Below are 18,093 nucleotides of genomic sequence, written 5' to 3'. Positions count from 1 at the left end.
AGCTCTTACCACAGAAGGGCCGAAGAGCTTGTAAAGCTGGCAGTCAAATTGAACTCCCGGTGCTTAGTATTTGGAGTGGCAGTGGCTGTGGTTTCCTCATCAGGTTGTGTGGTATGGTTTGGGTGTTGTTCCTAGAAACTTAGCCTCAAGTCCATTTCCTCAGCCCTCCTAACAATTCTGAGCTAAATAATATCTTTTAACAAATCCATTTTATGCTTCAACTAACCAGAGTGGATTGTATTATTTGTGAAAAAGAACTCTGGCTGATAAAATTACTATATTAAATAAATCTTATGTTCTATCAATTATAGGAGGCAAGTTATTTTATGAACTACTAAGAAAAGAAAAGCCTAAAAAACTATTACATGCCATTAATTGTAAGCCATATTCTGATTTGAGTTGTTTAAACCAGAAAAAATGTGGCTTAGGATAAATGAAATATGTTATTAGCAAAAGGAATTCTCCCCCAGATGAAACTGACAGACAGCTGATTATGGTTTTAAAAGAACTGTATCATCTGGGAGGAAAAATAAAACCACACCCAATCCTCATAAATGCAGAGATCTGTGATTGCTCAGTCCCCGGATAATCCCTCAAACACCACCAGAAAGTGCGGTGCTAATCAGTACAGTGCCCCACAGAGAATTCCTCTACAATGGCGCTCTCAGAGGACTGGATGAGGGATCTCATCCTTGTGGGCAAAACCTAGAGCAGCCAGATTGGCTGTACTCTGATTGAACTCTGTAGCCAAAGAACTGAGTCAACAAACAGATGCCAAGAAATTTCCTAGTCCCATTGTTTTCATTGTTATTCATGGCCAAAAAATGTATGGATGATGCTCTAGATTAGTGAGCACTGTACAGTGCTTTCTTTTTACTCCATTTTATTGTCTCTTTCTTCCATCTCTAAATATCAGGAGTTTTTTGGGAGGGGGGTAGGAATGGTTTAAAGATAGCTCAAAGGCAGCCCAAACAAAGGTAATGTGATTATTAGACACCATATTCATACCTTATAGAGACCTGACTAGAGCATGAAAGGACTTTACTCAAAGAACCTAAATATGAAGAACAGTGGTCCTATGATGTAATCTCCGGAGACAGTAGCTGGATGTGTCATTGAGCTGCCCTCCATTGGAGAGAAGGTGAATTTATTGGCATATGTATAGTGGGATGGTTGGATTATGAAGGTGGGGGCATTTCTGGAATCATATATATAGGAAAACAACGTGTGTGTGTGTTGTGCAAACAAAGGGTGGACTATAGTGAACACCTGCCATTCTGCTTTTTTAGGATCTCTCTCCTCCTGGGACCCCCCTCCCCGCCCCCCACCAATGTCCATGGGGTTATTGTGGGCCGTGTTAGGCAGGCAATTTGATCCTCATCCATCTCTTGGCCACAGTTGATTCGTCTAGAGTTAAGCATCTAACTTAGCTGAGCCAACCAGAGTATTTCCTCAGGAATTTGCAAACTGCAAGCAAGAAAAAGAAGCCAGGGTGGTTGGATGCCTAGACAGTAAGATTTAAGCTTTGGGATTGTCTGAAGTCACGTTTTTCACCATGTGGACAAGAAGAGCATTGGAAGCTAGTCTGGAGGTAGGGACGACAGGGACTGGGGCTAGGGGAGGGGAGGGAAATGAAGGAGACAGGCAGAAAGTAACAGATGAGAGGCAGAGAGAGAACCTAAGGCTTTTGCGTCTATTAGTTCCAGTTGTTCCTGAGGCATCCCTGTCTTTAGGTTTTCAGAATCTGATTATAAATGTATCTTTTTGCTTACACTAGTTCTTACTCTTCCTGGGTGAGCTCATCTACTTTTCTGGTTTGACTACTACTCTTTTGCTTATAACTCACGAAATGCTATCTTCAGCCTGGACCTCTCTCCTGATCCTCAGACCTGTTTGTTTATCCAGCTGTCTACTGGACATCTCAACTTGGGTGTCCAATTAGTACCTCAAATTCAACATATCCCAGACGGATCTCATCATTTCCCCACCCCTCATCCCCCAGCCCCCTGCTGAAACTCAGCCTTTGTCGTGTGTTCCCTATCTCAGTCCATGGCATCACAGTACCCCTAGTCAGCAACCTGGGGGTCAGCCTTGACTATCCCTCCCTCCTACCTCCTATATCCTATAGGTCTAGGTCTCTGAGTCCTGCCAGTCATAACTCCCAAACACCCTCAGTGCTCTCCTGTTCTCTCCACTCCTACCTGCCCCCATCAATTCAGTCCCTTGTCATCAGTCCTTGCCTTCACTCTCAAATGCCTTCAATCCCTCCTTCCACCCAGCAGCCCAAATCATCCTTCTAATTTTTGGATATGATCACATTTACTCTTCTGCTCAAAATTCTTCAGTGGCTTCCCCGTTTTCAGGATAACATCTGAACTCCTGAAGCTGGGTCACAAATTCACTCAGATTACACACAGATTTGCAACGATCTAAGTCTCCTCTGTTTCCTGGAACCGATTTGATCTTGTTCACAATGCCTCCACCCTGCTGGGTAACAGGGCCAAGGGCAACTAAAATTAATCCACTCTGGTAAACTCAGTAGGGTCCAAAAATTTATTTTAGACAAAGAAATTCAGTAGGTTTGGATGACTCAGTCTTCCAGATTACTTTACCTTTCCCTTTCTCATTTTCAAGACAGCATTTGGATTTATAGGGATCTCATGTGAATTTCATGGCATTGGAGGAAGGGGCACCTTAGCCACGTGGTCCTTGGGGTTGTATCATTTGACATCTGCTGAGATGTGGTTAGTCTGGTATAAATGAATTAGTGACTACAATCCTGAGAGGTAGCTATTACTAAAACCATTTTACAGATGAAGAAGCTGAGGCTAAAAGAGGGTAAGCAACTTGCCCAAGGTCACGAAGTTAGTTAAGTTGCAGAACCAGGAATCAGTGTCACCCAGATTCTGGTAGGCACTTGGATCTTTGTCTAGCATGCGAGAGATAAGTTAACGCTGGATTGGGGAGTACTGAGAGACTTCACGATATTGCTTTCGGGATGTGCTCGTCCACGGAGAATACGTGCAGATGAGAAAAGGGTCTAGCTCAGAACACTTAGGAATCACTGGCATATGAGGTAGGGTAGGAAGGTCTACCCGAGGGCTGCTCCCCAGGCTGGTCTTCCTCTGAGGAGAGCTCCTAGGATGGAGAGTCATGCCTGGTCCTATTCCAGCCAGGGTTGAGCCATCCCTCAGAGGACCCCGTTCCTCTCCGTCCTAGGCTCCCTCATAGCAGAGCAAAGCACAAACCCGCAGCCAGTCCTGGGTGGGAGCTCCATAAATGTGTCCAAAGAACTTGCATGGGCAGAGCTGCTCACCCCTCCCGGGGCCAGGGAGTGCGGAGACAACTGCAGACCCTCTGAAGTGTAGATGCAGGGCCCACACCCGGGTGAGAGCGGACGTGCGGGAGTACAGGGGGCTTCCAAGAGGAGGAGGTTCTGTCTCCTCCCAGACGCGGGGACCCAGAGTCTGCCTCCACATGACAGGGACAGAGACCTCTTGCAGACATGGGGGGCGGTCCCCTCAGGTATGGGGGTACAGAGGCTTTGGCTTTTCTCAGATGTTAGGTGTGCAGCTCTTCCAGGTGTGGCAGGGGCAAGAGCTCTCCGCGAGTAGATGGGCCTCGCCCCCGCCCCCTTCCCCCGGGAGGGATCTAGACAGAGTAGCCCCCTCAGCCCTCCTCCCGCTCCCGCCCCCGCCTGGACAAAGGGCGGGCCAGTCCCCACCCCAGCGCACGACCAATGGCACGGGCGCCTGGCGCGGCCAGCCAATTGAATGGCGGCAGCGGTGCGGGGATGGCTCCGCCCCCGACAGGCTGCTGGCCGCCGGCCTCCCAGGAGGCGGGGCTCTTCGCTGTTTTTGCTGCCGGCCGAGCCTTGCCGAGCCTGGCCGAGCCCGGCCGAGCCCAGCCGAGCCCAGCCGAGCGTAGCCGAACACAGCCGAGCCCAGCCGAACCCTACGCCCGGACCGCCGCCGCCGCCCGAGCGCCGCCGAGCGAGCGAGCCAGCGAGCGGCCGCGGCCGCGGAGGAGGCGCCGCCCCAGGGGGAGGAGGTGCCCGCTCGCCGCAGACCGCCCGCGGCAGAGGCCGCCCCGGTCGCGCCGCGGCGGGAGCGGCCGGCGGAGGCTGCGCGGCCGAGGGGGAGGGCCGGGGGAGGGGACGCCGTCCCTGCCCGCCGCCCGCCGCCCCCCGCCCGCCGGCTCCGAGCCTCAGTCGGCGCCCAGCATCCCGCGGCCCCGGACCCTCCGCGGGCGCGCCCCGGGCTCCACTCAGGTAAGGGGCCTCCCCCACGGGCGCGCGGCGAGGACCGGAGAGCCGGGGGCGGAGGCGAGGACACAGACCCTCAGAGTCAGGGACAGCGGGGAGAAAGAGAGACACAAAGACAGAGACAGAACTATAGAGACAGACCCACGGAGAGGAGGCGGCACGTCCACGGGGACAGAGGGACGCACAGGGACCCATGCACCCGGGGACCCGTGCACACAGGGACGGACGGGTGCAGAGACACAGAGAGAGAGACTGGAGAGAAGCGAGACGCACCGGAGAGGGGGCCGCACAGAGAGGCAGACGCTGCCCGGAGAGACAGACAGCGGCACAGCCCGGGAGGCAGAGGCACACGTCCAGGCGAGGGGACCGAGACCCAGCCGGACGCACGGACACAGCCCTGCCGCACAGGCAGCCCGGGCCCTCCGGGGCGCAGCCCTGGCCCGCAGTCCCCCGCCTGCAGGCCTCCACAAAGTTCCCTCCGTGAGCGCCCCAGGGCTCCGGCCGGCCACACGCGCCGGCCGGCCGCGGGCCCCATCCTCCCAGGCCGCGGGCCTCCTCGGTCCCGCCCACTCGAGTGCCCGGCGGGCTGGGAGCGGGTGGGCAGGGCCAGGCCGAGCACGGTTCCGGGAGCAGGAGCCACCCGCTCGGCCTCCCACCGTGGCTACGCCCCCATCCAGGTGCCCAGAGCGGCCTGCGGAGGAGGCGTTGCTCTGGGGGCTCCTGGGCCTGCTGGGACACGAGTCCTGTGCCAGGGAGGCCAGAGGTGTGGGGGGCCTCACCCCACCCCTTCCTCCTCACACCCTCCCCTTTGCCCTGTGCCCCCATAGGCGCAGGACTGCAGGTGGACGTCGCCACTGCCCAGGAATCGTTGCGTGTGGACGGGACAGCCTCCGCGGAAGGCCGGCGCTACCGGAGTCCCCCTCGGCATGGGCCTTGCCGTTGAGGGAGCCCCGAGGTCTGTGCTGGTCTGAGGGCGCTGCCCGTCATGGGGGCAGCCATCTCCCAGGGCGCCCTCATCGCCATCGTCTGCAACGGCCTCGTAGGCTTCTTGCTGCTGCTGCTCTGGGTCATTCTCTGCTGGGCCTGCCACTCCCGCTCTGCTGACATCGACTCCCTCTCCGAATCCAGTCCCAACTCCAGCCCTGGCCCCTGTCCCGAGAAGGCGCCCCCGCCCCAGAAGCCCAGCCATGAAGGCAGCTACCTGCTGCAGCCCTGAAGTCCCCGGGCCTAGCCTGGAGTCTGGGACCTAAGTCCAGCCCCCACCCAGAGCCTGGAATCAGGATTCCAGGGTCCGGCCAGCCTGGGGTTCAGAACTCAGAGAACAGCCTGTCTGGAGCTGGACCCAGCACCCAGAGTCTAGCCAGCCTGGCTCCAAGAGGGGCTCTGGTGGCCCCAGGTAGACAGGTCTGGGGCGGGGGTTCATGAGTTGGTGCTAGGGCTGGGGCCATCTGAACTCTGCTCCATTCCAAGGGCCAGGGGGTGTCCACCCTCTCCCTAGGCCAGTCGCCTCTAGGCCTTCAAGGTTGGGGAAGCAAACTGGAATCCATGGCAATAATGGGAGGGTGTCCAGGCTGGGCCCCTCCTCTGGTCCTCCCACTGTTTGTTGGGTAATAAATGGAACTATGGCTCTACCCTGAGATTTTCTCCTCTTCCTGGGGGCCCTGTGGTAGCAAAATTAAAGGTAAGGGATGGGCTTCCAGACAAGTTTATTTGTGCACGGTAGGAGGGGGTAATGGTGGTTGAGGGCCGCATTCTAGGGTAAGGTGCTGGGACCAGGGCTGGAGCAGGGTGCTGAGGGCAGATGCTGGGGCCTGATCAGGGCTGGGGTCACATACTGGGTGCTAAGGATGGGCCTGGGTACCAGGCTCAGGGGCTACAAGTACTGGGTTCAAGAAATGGACAGGGACTGAGGCCAGGCCCTCAGATCTTGGTCTTCACTTCCCTCACCAGGTTCAGCAGTTTGTCCAATTTTGCGATCTCCACAGCTGGACCTTTCTGCACTTCCTGCCCCTTTTTTTCCTGGGGAGAGGGGAAGTACACATGGGGGAGGCATGATGAGGGATGGGCCATCTCTCCCTGTCCCCCATCGCCTGCTGTGCCCTGCCCCTCCCCTGCCCAGTTAGATTCTGGACCTCTGCCTCCCCCGACCCCCACAGGATCCTTCCCCAACTCAGATTGGGTGACACAGGGGCCCAGGTGAGGCCTACAAGAAGCATCCAGCTCTCGCTCTGAACCTCAGACCAAGACAGGGTCTGGATGCTGGGAGGAGTGGAGGAAGGTATCCACTTCCTGACCCTCAGAGGAACTAGCCCTTCAAGTCAGGGAGAGCTATAGCCCTGGGAAGAAGTGGGGCCTCTGACCATTGGGACCACCCTTCCCCCAGGACAGTCCCTGGCTGTGTCCTAACAAGGAGCTAAGAGGTATGTGTTTGCAGATGGAGAGGGCTGTGGAAAAAGCCACAGGTGCTCTCACCTAGTATTCGTACCTAATTCTTCGGAGTGGGCTGCCATTTGGGGCCAGGCTTGCTGTGTCAGACATACCCGGGGAAGGGGGAAAGGATGTCAAACCTAGGAGGGCTGATGGGATATCCCATGTGATTCCAGATGTCCTTGGCTGGGACTGTCCCTCAGAAGAGCAGATCCTGAATTTATGATCCCTCACCCCTGTCTACAGGGCACTATGATGCTTCAGCTGGTAACCTGGGCCCCGAGAAAAAGAGAGTTGGGACACTGGGGTGTATGTCCCTCAAGGTCCTGAGAGCTCCTTGGCAGACCAGCACCAGTCCCATCTTCATTTCTGTCCAGGTGGTGGGGTGTGGGCTAGGCTGGGGCAGCTGCCATTTCCTGCCTTCCCTCTGCTCCTGAATCCCCACCCTGTCGGCCACCTGTCCCCACTGCTCACTGGCACCTGCCCCAGCCTTGCCTGCTGAGGGCCCAGCCTGGGTTTGGCCTGGGCAGTGAGGTGAAGGGAGAGTGCAGGGCCAGCAGGCCCCTTCCTGGCCCCATCCCAGCTGCTGACACTGTGTGCAGCTCAGATTTCCTCCTGGTGTGACCCCTGCACCTGCTCCCAAATCTGTCTCCCCCTCCCCTTGCAGCCCAGCGCTTTTGCCACTGCCCAGCTCAGCTCCTCACTCTCGAGGCAGAACGAAGATGTCTTTTTCTCTCTCTTCCCTCTCTCCCTCTTGAATTAAGCTCATGTTCTCTTCTTGGCCTCACCCCATCCCCCTGGGAATTAGGGGACCTGGCTTTTAATTCCAGCTTTGTCGTTAATTCCTTGCATGACTCTGGGCAAGTCTCTTGCCTTTCTGAGCTTTAGTTTGCCATCTATACAGCAGTTAAGGAAAGATAGTCCTTGCCCTTTGATATGCTGGGCTCTGACACCAATCATGGGAAGCTCCTTGGGCCAGGAAGTCGGGCCTCTGTGGCCAAGGCCTCTTGGGAAGGGCAGGGAGACTGCAGCCCGCAGAGGAGGGGCAGGAGGGATGCCTAGAGGACTTCCTTTTGCACAATCACTCGGCTGCTGACAAGGTCAGATGGTAACTTCATAGGAACTGCCAATCCACCCAAGTAGTAGCCCCCAGCTGTCACCTCCTCAGGTTCTCTGACGCAAGGTGCCCATGTCTTCAGGTCCTCAGAAACACAGAGCCTAGCTCTCGCAGCTGTGACTGACCCTTGCTCTGAGAGGATTGGGACTGTGGGAGATCCTTGCCTCCCCAGTCAGAGTGGGCAGGGCGGGCCCCCACCCAGATCTACCCCCTCACTGCTGTGTGATGGCTGTACCCCTGCCCCAGGGGGCAACCATGATCCCTCCCACAGGGCTGTCCAGCTCTGTCAGCTCAAGCCTGGGTCTCTTTCCTCACTAAATTAACAGCAGATTTTATCTGTTCCACAAATTGTGCTGCCTCCTTCCCCCTCCTAGAGGCCAACTAGCTGCGCTCGGCAAAGAGCTTCAGACCACGCCCGACTCCCCCCATCCCACCACAGCCTCTGGGCCACAGCTGCAGGCGCTTAGCAGCCTTCTGAGTATTTATAGCCAAGTCCACCCCATCCCCCGGCTGGCTAGAATTACAGGCCCGGCCAAACTGCCAGCCCTTGCCTCCCTGGCGTGGTGGGGAATAGACCAGGCCGGCACGAGAGGGATGGTGCGGTGGCCTCTGCCTTGGTAGGGGTGCAGGGGGGCAGGTGTCAGTAGTTGAAAGAGATAGGCCCTGCTGTTGCCTCACACTGTGAGTAAATGCTTCAAATTGCAATTGTACGTCATCAGGGCAACTTGGCCCAGCCCTGGCCCAGCTCTGATCCTGGCCCCTGAACCTGGCAGAAAGCAAATTCCATTTCCTCTCTTAGCACCCAAGTGGGCAGGACTGGGCTCTGGATTTTTAAGTTGGACTCTTAGCTCTGGATTCTAAGGCTTGGATTCTTAAGTCTGAACTGGGACTCTGAGATCTAGACTTTGAGGTCAGGGCTCTGGGCTCTGTGGCCTGTATTTGGGATCCTTGGGCTCTAGGCAGGGTCTCCAGATCATCACAGACGCCAGAAAGGAACCAGAGTTCAAAAGGAGGACTGCCTGGCTGCTGGCCTAGTTACCCTCTTCACGGCTCATTTCCTCTTGCCTGTGTGCACCCACAGCTCCCAGCTCGGGGACCACTGAAGCTGAAGCCCTGTGCAAGCCCAGCCAATGAAGCAGTGACTAAGCCCCAAGCCCCGCTGCCTGGGTGACCTGGTCCACACCAAATAAGCCAGTGATGCCCACGTGTTTCCCCTAGGCTTCAGACCCATAGAGTCCCATTCCTACCTGATGTCTCCACTTGGGGTCCTACAGGTAACTCAGATTCAGCATGTCAAAACCGATCTCATTGTCTCCCCACAAACCTCCTCCTGTGCTCCTGATTTGGGCAATGACCACCCTTACCTTGGCTCTCCCAAGGCAGAAACCTGCCGGCCACCCCCTGGCTCCTCCCCTTTTCCACCCCCACCCCCCCAATCCTGGAGCCTTTCCCTTGGGCAGCAGCCCAGACTCCCCCAGCCTGTACCTTGGGCATCTTGCGCAGGTTGGGTGAGAGCTTGAGGCAGGTGACGTGCCCACGGTCGTCACCCACAATGATGATGGGGTGGATGGGATTGAACTGCACGTGGGTGATCTTGTTCTTCTTTTTGGCCACCACGGGCTGGTTGCAGATGGCCTCGTACTTGTTGATGGACAAGTCAAACACGTGGGTCTGTGGAGAGGTGGGTGTCAGCATGTCAGCACACTCAGGGGTCAGGAGGCCCCTGTCCCCCACCTCAGAGGACCCGCCCCCGGGCCTTCTGGGGAAACCCAACAGAAGCCTGGCACAGTGGGAACTGGAAGCAGGGTGAGAGCAGATTTGTGTCTCTGTTTGTGTTTTTCTTGTGTTTGAGGGAATGAGAATAAAAAGTTCAGGAGAAAATTTAAGTCTATACAGAATTAACAACAACTGCAGCTACTGTGCATTGAGCACTTACTCTGTAGTATTCTCTGCATGAGCACGGTACAGGGCATATCTAGTCATAATCCCCACAGCCACTCTATAGGTGGGTTCTGTTATTATCCCCATTTTATAAACGAGGGGATAGAGGCTAACAGATGAGAGGTGCTCAGACAGTGCTTGCCACGCAAGTGCTCGGCAAGTGTTTGATCTGACTTCTACCACGCCCTGAGTCCAACCCATTAGCAGCTGCTGCCTGGACAGCGAGGTAACATCTGACTGGCCTCCCTGCTTCCATTCCTGCCCTCTCCAGTCCAGCCTCCACGCGGCAGACTGACTGACCTTTAAAAAACCTGAAATCCTCCAAGAGCCTCCCTTGGCACCCTACACAAAACCCAGATCCCTTCCTCTAGATCCCCCACTCTCCACTCTCACCTCACACTCCCTCCTCTTTGTTCACTAGACCCCAGCCAGAACCCCCAGGGCACTCGCAGGAGCTGTTCCCTCCATCTGGAATGCCTCCCCCATCTTCACACGGCTGGCTCTTTCTTGTCATTCGCTCTCAGCTTGAATGTCACCTCTTCAAAGAAGCTTTCCCTGACCACTCTATCTAAGAGACCACCCAGGCCTTTCCTTTTACGTCACTCTCTTTCTCTCTCTCTTTAAAAATATAACAGCTTTATTGAAATATAACTCACATATTATAAAATTCACACATTTAAAGTATACAATTCCTGGTTTTTAGTATATTCACAGTTATGCAACCATCACCACAACCAATTTTAGAACATTTTCATCACCCCAGAAAGAACCCTTGTGCCTATTAGCCGTCATTCTCCATTTGCTCCCAACAGCCCCGGCCCTGGGCAACCACAGTCTACTTTCTGTCTCTATAGATTTGCCTGCTCTAGACCTTTATAAATGGAAGCATCCAGTGCGGGGTCTTGTGACGGGCTTCTGGCACTCAGCGTGTTTTCAGGTTCATCCATGTTGTAGTATGTGTCAGTACTTCACCCCTTGGTATCACTGAATAACAGTCCTCTTGGATGGGCCACATTTGGTTCATCCGTTCATCAGGTGATGGACATTTGCACTGTTTCCACTTTTTGGCTATTATGAATAATGCTGCTGCAAACACCATATTCTCTTTGAATCCCTGCCTAGCACCTAACACTACGGGAGTTTTGTTGTTGTTGCTTTCTGTCTCTTTCCCTTCACCGGAGTGTAAGCCCTGTGACAGCAGGGACCTGATTCACCAGGCCCTAGCCTGGAGCTGGGCACCACAGTTGGTCCTTAGTAAACTCTGTTCAGCAGATGGATGATGGACTGACTGTAGGGTGATGTCTTAATTACCATATTCTCTCCTGGGTAGTCGCCTCTCAGTTTATATCAAAGTCCATAAGGGAAATGGTTTGTGTCTAAGAATTCTCTCACAAAATGTTTGTTTCTGAGTGTTGCGTAGACCCCTGTCATCTCCCCTTCTCAGACTCAGCTTGCATACTCCCAGGGATGGGGACTTCGCTACCTTTTAGACACTATTTTAACTACAGATCAACTCTGGCTCATAAGTTTTTCCTTACATCAGGCTAGTCCCTGCCACCTTGTCGTTTCCTCCCCAGGACCCTGAGAGAAGATAACTGCTCCTCATGACATCTTATCCCCCACAATGCCCTCTCCTTCAAGGTGACCAGCCCCATTCTCTCCTCAAGACCTCAAGGGATGAATGATTTCTCTTTTGACAGGGCCCTGGGTGGCCTGGCCCTTGAGAATACACAGTCCTTCTGTCCCATCTTCCCTGCCTGACCTCTCCAGGAGGGAGACCCTGAGACACCTCATCCTGTCTCCAGTGGGGGCTCAGCAGGGTCAGGAAGGGGGCGCTCACCTTCCCATTGGTGGTGACTGCCGCAAACACAGTAGAAGAGTATGGTGCCCAGGCCACATCGCCCACCGCTGAATTTAGGTCATAGATGAACATCGGGGTCCTGCCAAGGTAGAAGGATGGAGAGCTCATGACACAGAAGGCTCACAGGCCAGGCCCCAGCCCAGGCTGGGCTGAGGGAGGGCATGCTCCTTACTTGATGGTGTGGTCCCAGATCTTCACTGTCCAGTCAGAGCTACAGGACATGAAGACCTTGGTGTGGTATGGGTTCCAGGACACAGCGTCCACTGCCATGTTGTGGGCATCATAGGTGTCCAGGAATTGGCTGGAGTAGGATTTAGAGCACTAGGGTGGGGGTCAGGGGTCAGGAGTGAGAGAGAGGTCAGCAGCCGTCACTTCCCTGGAGGGTCAGAACCTGAGACTCCTCTTCTGTCCTCACCCCACATCACTGTCACAGCTGAGCTGGGGCCAAGCGGCTGCTCTTCTCACTCTCAACACAACCAGAGAGAGAGGAGGGGCTTAAGGGACTCGGGGCGAAGATTCCAGGCCAGGCAGAAAAGGCCTTCTCTCCCTGAGCCAAGGCAGAGCAGGTCTGAGGGCCCTGGGTGGGGTGTGACCTAGCCTATGCCCAGGCCAAGGCCTGTGGACAGACAGACAGAGCCCTGGGTCCACCCACAGCCCACAGACAGAATCCTCGCAACAGTGATAAACACCCCACCTCGCCCAGGTAAGAGCAGGCGCTGAGCCAGGAGCAAGTTCCAATTTCATGATTTCCCATTGGGTTTCTTGCCCTGACCAGCAGGCCCCTCGCTCCCTTCCTCCAGGAGACAGAGTGAGTGACTAGTGTCTTCTTCCCTCCTGCCTCTCCCATCTGCCATTGGGAAGGAGGGGGGACCTCTTTTGCATTCAGACCAGCTCTGGCTGGGCCTCAGGGGCTCCCGGGAGGCTGTCTGTAATTAACATTCTGAGTCTCTGAGCCTAAGAAAAGCTTGCAGCAGAGCTATTTCTGGATGGACGGAGGTTCAGAAGGACATTCACCTACTAACACTGAGACCTTGCAGAAACTAGCCATGAAGTTCCGTCCTGCCGGCTAGGATGCACCCGGCATTCAGAGAGAAATTTTCTTGTTACCTGGCCTTCAAAGCTCAGCTCAAGTTCAGATCTCCTCCAGGAAGTCTTCCCAGAATGTTCCAACTTCCCCAACCCCCACACCCACTTCTACCTCCTCCGCTCCCAGGAAGAGAGGGAGGGCCCCCGCGGAAAGAGGCCAGGCTGGGCTAAAGTCACCCCGGAGGTCCGTCCTCCCCTTTCCTGCAGTCAGCCCCTCTTCCTGCCACCCCAGCAGGTCCAGAAATGCATTCTCTTCCCCCAAGAAGACTTCCAGAACTGATGAGCCCTAAGGTCTGTGAGAAGAGGGTCTGTTGAGAACGACGGGCTCCTGGGATGCTCTGATCTAGGCGGCCCTGTAGCGAGCTGGCATAGGGGCGGCCCTGCCTCACCTTGTAGATTTTCCCCTCCTCCGTGCCCACTAGGAACATGTAGTCGATCTCTTTGTGGAAGTCGAAGGCGGTGCCACAGCCTCGGGAGAAGAGGGAGCAGCTTTAGCCTGGTTCTGAGGGAGCCTCCCAGCACCTCCTCTAGCCAGCAGCCCCAGGACAGCCTGAGCCGGGCCCCTGTGAGGGCCGGGGCCAGCCAGGCCAATAGAGACTGGCCCTCTGGCCTGCTGCTGTCCCAGGCAGTCGGGACTCTGCAAACAGCCAGGCCTTCTGCAGACAGGAGTGGGGCCTGGGTAAACAGGGACACAGTCTGCATAAACAGGGTAGGAATTGAGTAAACAGGGACAGGGTCTGGGTAAACAGGGGCCTGATCTGCATAAACAGGGTTGGATCTGCATAACAGCACTTGATCTGCATAAACAGGAACAGGGTCTGCATAAACACGGAGGGTCTGCGAAAGGCCAAGGGCTGGGCTGGGCAGACAGGCTCTCCCATTACCCCTTGTCCAGCTCGGCACAGGTGGAGGTAGGAGTGCTCAGTAAGGGGTGGGCCACCATCACTGACCCTCACAGGGCCCGAGTGACCTGGGCAGGCCTCGATGTGCGTTGGTGGGGGGCTCCTACCCACTGTGTATAGCTGCAACCCCTCGAGACTTTCCGTGGTGCTGCCCTCCACCTTCAGCTTGATGACATCCGTGTGAACCAGCTCGCTCTGCAGTCACAGAGGGGTGGAAGAGGGCATGTGGGTTGGGCTGGATCAGCAGGGTTGGGGGTCCCTTTGCCATTCAGTTTCCCCCACTCCTATTTCCACCCCTGCACAACCCCTTCTGGGAAACAGGCACCTTCACAAGCGTCCAAGACACGATCCTGCCATCAGATGACACAGAGAAGAAGTTGAGGTTGTTGTCCATGTCATCCTTCTGCCACTTGACCTGAAATATCCCAAACTGTGAGCTCAGGGACACTGCTAGGTTGTTGAGTTAGGGCTGTCAGCTGAGCTGGGCTCCCTCAAGAACCCATCCGAGGTTCAGAGCAAGTTCTGGGAGCCCGTTTCCCAGAGTCCCACAATTGGCCCTCCCTCCACTCATCTCTGTCTCTCCCATCCCTCTCTCTCTGACCATCCTGGGGCAGCAGTGCCAGTCAGGACACTGCCCTAACCCATTGGCTCGGCAGTGGGGGTGCCCGATTCCTCCCTGGATTGAGTTCTAGACGCCTGGTTCTAGGGAAGAGGCCGCAGCTCTGGGTTCAACCTCCTCACATAGACAGGGCCTGGAAAGGAAACAGCCCATCAACCAGTTTCCTCGTTTATAAAACAGGAACCATAATAGGACAGGTTTGTTGTAAGGAATAAATGAGAACGTGACTAAGTCGTTAGGTCAGAACATTGCAAATATTGTGTTCGATAAATGATAGCTAATATCCTCATTGTTACCATCATCCTAGGAATTGGGGGGTTCTTTCCCGCTTTTTTAGGGGGTGGGGAGGAGCAGCCCCGCCCCCGCCCTCCTCTTCCAGGCTTGGCCCTTCTCTAGGCAATCTCTTCTCTGTTCCCACCTTCACTTTACCACTAGGTCTAGCTCCCAGAATCTTGCTCCCAAATCTCAGACTTGAGCTGCATTTCTCCATCTGCAAATCAGGGTTAATAATCCCGCCCAACCCATCTTCTCAGGGCTGGAAGCAAACATATGGGAAAGTGTTTTGGAGACAGAGCTGTTGTCTTATGAAGATGACACGCTTGAGGCTCAAGTTTCTGTTGCCAGATGTGGAGGCCCAGCCAAGCCGTGTCCTGGAGAGCTGGGGCGGGGCTGGGCACCCAGAGCTTTCCATTCTTCAGTTCCCTCCAGACCTCCCATGCTGGGACCACCGTCCCTTCCCCTGCCACAAGCAGAGGCCCAGTGAGGGACGACAGGAACCCAGTGTCACTGCCTGTACCACAGCTGTCACCATGGCTGTTGAGGGGTGTGGTGAGGGGGAGAAGGGACTGCCCCTCCCCAACCACCCCCCAGGCCTGCTGATCAGAGCTCACGAGGGCAGGCCCGGTCCTGCCCGGGCCCGTCTGGGCAGCCAGCTGTTTTGCACTTTTGCTGGGGGACCAGTGAGGCACAAGTCAGAGCCGCCCTGATGCTGAGACCACTTCCCCCTCTGTGTAAAGGTAGTCCCTTTAAAGCAGAGAGGGGACAGGGGGTGTCAAAGGCCAGGCTGTAAGAGGCGCTAGGGAGCTGCAAAGGGAAGTGTTTAATGAGCAGCCGCCAGCACACATGGAAATTGTATTTCACACCCCACTTAGCAGCCTAATGCCCAGTGGGGGGTGGTGTGTGTATTTGCAAGTGAGTGTGTATGTGTGTGTGTGCAAGTCCCACACGTGCTCCTGGGGTGAGGGTGGGAGGGTACGAATATAAGAAGGGGCAGGCGGTAAGTGGAGTTAAGCAAATGAATGAATGCCCAGGAGCAGGTGTAGGGAGGAGATGGAGCCTGCCTCATGGATTCCTTCTCTTCTGCCTTATCTGATTATGGCAGACCTGCCGGCTGCAGTCTCTGCGCATATATCCTTCCCGCTCCCTTCCCCAGTGTGGCACAGAACACCCCCCTACACACCACAGAGTGTTGGTGGTTGGGGCTTCACAGTGGGGCTTGAACAGGACCGGGACACCCAGATGGGCTCCTTGGGGAGCAGCCTGTGCCATGGGACAGGAAGCCATCCCCTCAGAATGGACAGTTCTCTCCCTGGCTCTAAAACCTTCCATAGCTCCCCGCCACCAACAGAACAAAGTCCTTCTGCCCCAGCTGGGCATGTGAGATCCAAAACAACCCCCGGGTCTCTGCCACAAGAAGGCCCTAGGCGCTGATGTCTCTGGCATCTCACTCACCAGCCCCGTTCTCCTTCAAGCTCCGGGCTTCTACAGCCAACTGCTGTAGGACACCTCCTCTGGCTTCTTGGATTAACTTCTGGCCAAACCTGTTCCTCTTCTGCCATTTCCCACCTCTGTGGATGCCCAACTGGGCCCCCCAAACCAGAGTGCCGGGCAGCATCACCCGTTCTTCCCTTTTCCCACATCTGGTGGGTGGTTTCCTTCTACTGGCTGCGCCGCCTCGACAGCTCTCAGCCGTCTTCTCATTGCCATCTCCCCTCCCCCTGCCGGAGCTCAGGCTGCAGCCAGAGGCTGTCTCTAGGACACAGCCATGCCTGCGAGTCTTCTCTGCCCCAAACCCCCTGATGGTTGGGCAGTGATTTTCAAACCAGGCTGGGGGAGCTCTTAGGAGCCTGTGAAAGCCCCTCAGGGGACAGGGGAGTGGGAACAGGGACCCTCAAGCAAGCAGGATGCAGATCCCAGCAGAGCGGCTCCACTCCCATCTTTTTACTCTATGGGCTCCGGTACTAACACATCACTTGAAACTAAGCTTCCTACTTGCTAGAGAAGCACACTCAGGACTGGGGGCCTCTGCTTTGTTCAGGTCCTGCTCCCCCTCCCCATCTCTCATACTGTGCCTCAAATGATGTGTCATTTCCTAGCAGGCCACTCTGCTGATGCCCCTGTGTCATTGCACATGTGACCACGCTGTACTCTTCTTCGTCTAAGTAATGTGTCCTCAGCCCTCAACATTCAGCTCAGGTGTTGCTCCCTCTAGGAAGACCTCTCTGGCTCTCCTGCCCCTGCTCCCCATCTCGGACAGTCTGGACACCCCCCTCAGTGCCCCCAGCAGCCGTCTTTAGCACTTAGCATACTGCCCTGTCCTGTTCAGCCTGTGGCTGTGGTTATGTCCCCACCAGGAACTCCAGAGACCAAGCCCTTAGCAGCTCCCAGAGGAGCAAAGAAGGAAGAGCGACTGAACAGGCATGACCAGGTGGAGGCGTGAGGAAGGGGAGGGAATGAGAGGGAAAGAAGGGGACCGAGGAGACAGGCAGGCCCACCCATCTCACAAGCCATGATTCCAGCCAAGAACTTCGAGTGTTTGGTTTTGCAAAGGCAGCAGCCCTGTGGGAGAGCAGAAGGCCACCTCCATCCAGGTGGGCTCCAGTCTCCCCGGCACCGGCCCAGTGAAAGGGATCATTGTCTTCTGCCTGCCCCATTTCTTTCCCTAACCTGCATGCGATCTGATTCAGAGAACATGGCAGAGTGGGCGTCGGGTGGTCGGCCTCGGCCCCTCGCCCTCTTCTGGGCTTGAGGAGGGTGGTCAGGCCAACCAGAGATGTACAATGTTTGGCCCTGGGCTGTCTGAGCTGGGAGAGCTGGGGCAGGACTGGTGCTGGTTCAGTATGATCAAAGTGGGTCTTTTGGGGCCGGCCTGGCAGTGTAGTGGTTAAGTTTGAGCACTCCGCTTCAGTGGTCCAACGTTCGTGGGCTCAGATCCAAGGCACAGACCTACACGTGGTTCATCTAGCCATGCTGTGGTGGCACCCCGCATACAAAATAGAGGAAGATTGGCACAGATCTTAGCTCAGGGACAATCTTCCTCAAGCAAAAAGAGGAAGATTGGTAACAGATGGTAGCTCAGGGCCAATCTTCCTCACCAAAAAAATGAAAGAAAGAAAAAAGTGGGTATTTTCTCCTCTCCCTGGGCTTTAAAGTCTCTGCAGTCATCCTCCCCGTGTCTGGAGACCTCTGTGTGCCCAGAGGATAACTAGGCTTTTCAGAGAAGAGGACTCCAGAGGCTGCAAGCTCTGGCCCTGCTTTGGTGAAGCGTTGGGGGAGGGCATTTAGGGGGAGGGGGTGCCTCCCTCCCTGTGCCCTGGCTCTGGGCAAAGGATGAAGCTGAGAGCCACCGCATCCCCTGTGTCTGGACAGTCCTCCCTCTGCTCATGCCTGTCTGGCAGCTGAGAGCCAGTGCCTGGGGCAGGTGTCCGCATGACTCAGCTTAGGGCCAGGAAGGCAGGGGTGCAGAGGGGGAAGAGAAGACAGAGGCACAGCACTGCCTGACAAGCCCAGAGGCCTTGGGCCACTTGAGGCAGAAATCCATCCTTAGATTCTCCCAGACCTGCCCGTGGGGTAAGGATGCACAGCCTCAGAAGGAGG

The 18,093-nt window shown here is 55.7% G+C and overlaps 3 protein-coding genes across 12 annotated transcripts in view; 2 read left to right on the top strand and 1 right to left on the bottom strand.

The window, feature by feature from the left end:
- Positions 1-18,093, bottom strand: part of DNAI1 (dynein axonemal intermediate chain 1) — a 76,409-nt gene that overhangs the window by 14,050 nt on the left and 44,266 nt on the right. For 4 of the 10 annotated variants that reach the window (XM_070248777.1, XM_070248776.1, XM_070248780.1 and 1 more), the window contains 7 exons: positions 13,924-14,013; positions 13,706-13,793; positions 13,086-13,165; positions 11,783-11,931; positions 11,590-11,689; positions 9,294-9,479; positions 5,954-6,283 (listed from right to left, as the gene is read on the bottom strand). In XM_070248777.1, the coding sequence (XP_070104878.1) occupies positions 6,185-6,283; positions 9,294-9,479; positions 11,590-11,689; positions 11,783-11,931; positions 13,086-13,165; positions 13,706-13,793; positions 13,924-14,013 (792 nt within the window). In that variant the 3' untranslated portion in view covers positions 5,954-6,184. Of the gene's footprint in view, positions 1-5,953; positions 6,284-9,055; positions 9,147-9,293; positions 9,480-11,589; positions 11,690-11,782; positions 11,932-13,085; positions 13,166-13,646; positions 13,794-13,923; positions 14,014-18,093 lie in introns of those variants that run through there. The other 6 variants (XR_011431605.1, XR_011431604.1, XM_070248778.1 and 3 more) reach the window with 4 other exon arrangements.
- On the top strand, positions 3,779-5,895 carry LOC138920439 (putative hydro-lyase KRH_21160). Its single transcript, XM_070248791.1, has 2 exons — positions 3,779-4,270; positions 5,092-5,895. The coding sequence occupies exons 1-2, from the start codon at positions 3,794-3,796 to the stop codon at positions 5,233-5,235; spliced, it is 621 nt and encodes a 206-aa protein (XP_070104892.1). The 5' UTR covers positions 3,779-3,793; the 3' UTR covers positions 5,236-5,895.
- Positions 5,250-5,480, top strand: ENHO (energy homeostasis associated). Its single transcript, NM_001256954.1, has one exon. It carries the CDS (start codon positions 5,250-5,252, stop codon positions 5,478-5,480), a length of 231 nt encoding a protein of 76 aa, NP_001243883.1.

The sequence above is a fragment of the Equus caballus genome, chromosome 23 (assembly GCF_041296265.1).
Source record: "Equus caballus isolate H_3958 breed thoroughbred chromosome 23, TB-T2T, whole genome shotgun sequence".
In the NCBI taxonomy this organism is placed as follows: Eukaryota; Metazoa; Chordata; class Mammalia; order Perissodactyla; family Equidae; genus Equus; species Equus caballus.
The sequence above is the reverse complement of the archived record's forward strand: the minus strand, read 5'-3'. Positions and strand labels throughout refer to the sequence as shown.

What these genes read in the sequence shown, in the direction of transcription:
- LOC138920439 (XM_070248791.1), top strand. Translation starts at nt 3,794, where the DNA reads ATGGCTCCGCCCCCGACAGGCTGCTGGCCGCCGGCCTCCCAGGAGGCG. An exon ending in GCGCCCCGGGCTCCACTCAG is followed by an intron (nt 4,271 to 5,091) that starts GTAAGGGGCCTC and finishes GTGCCCCCATAG; the next exon opens with GCGCAGGACTGCAGGTGGAC.
- ENHO (NM_001256954.1), top strand. Translation starts at nt 5,250, where the DNA reads ATGGGGGCAGCCATCTCCCAGGGCGCCCTCATCGCCATCGTCTGCAAC.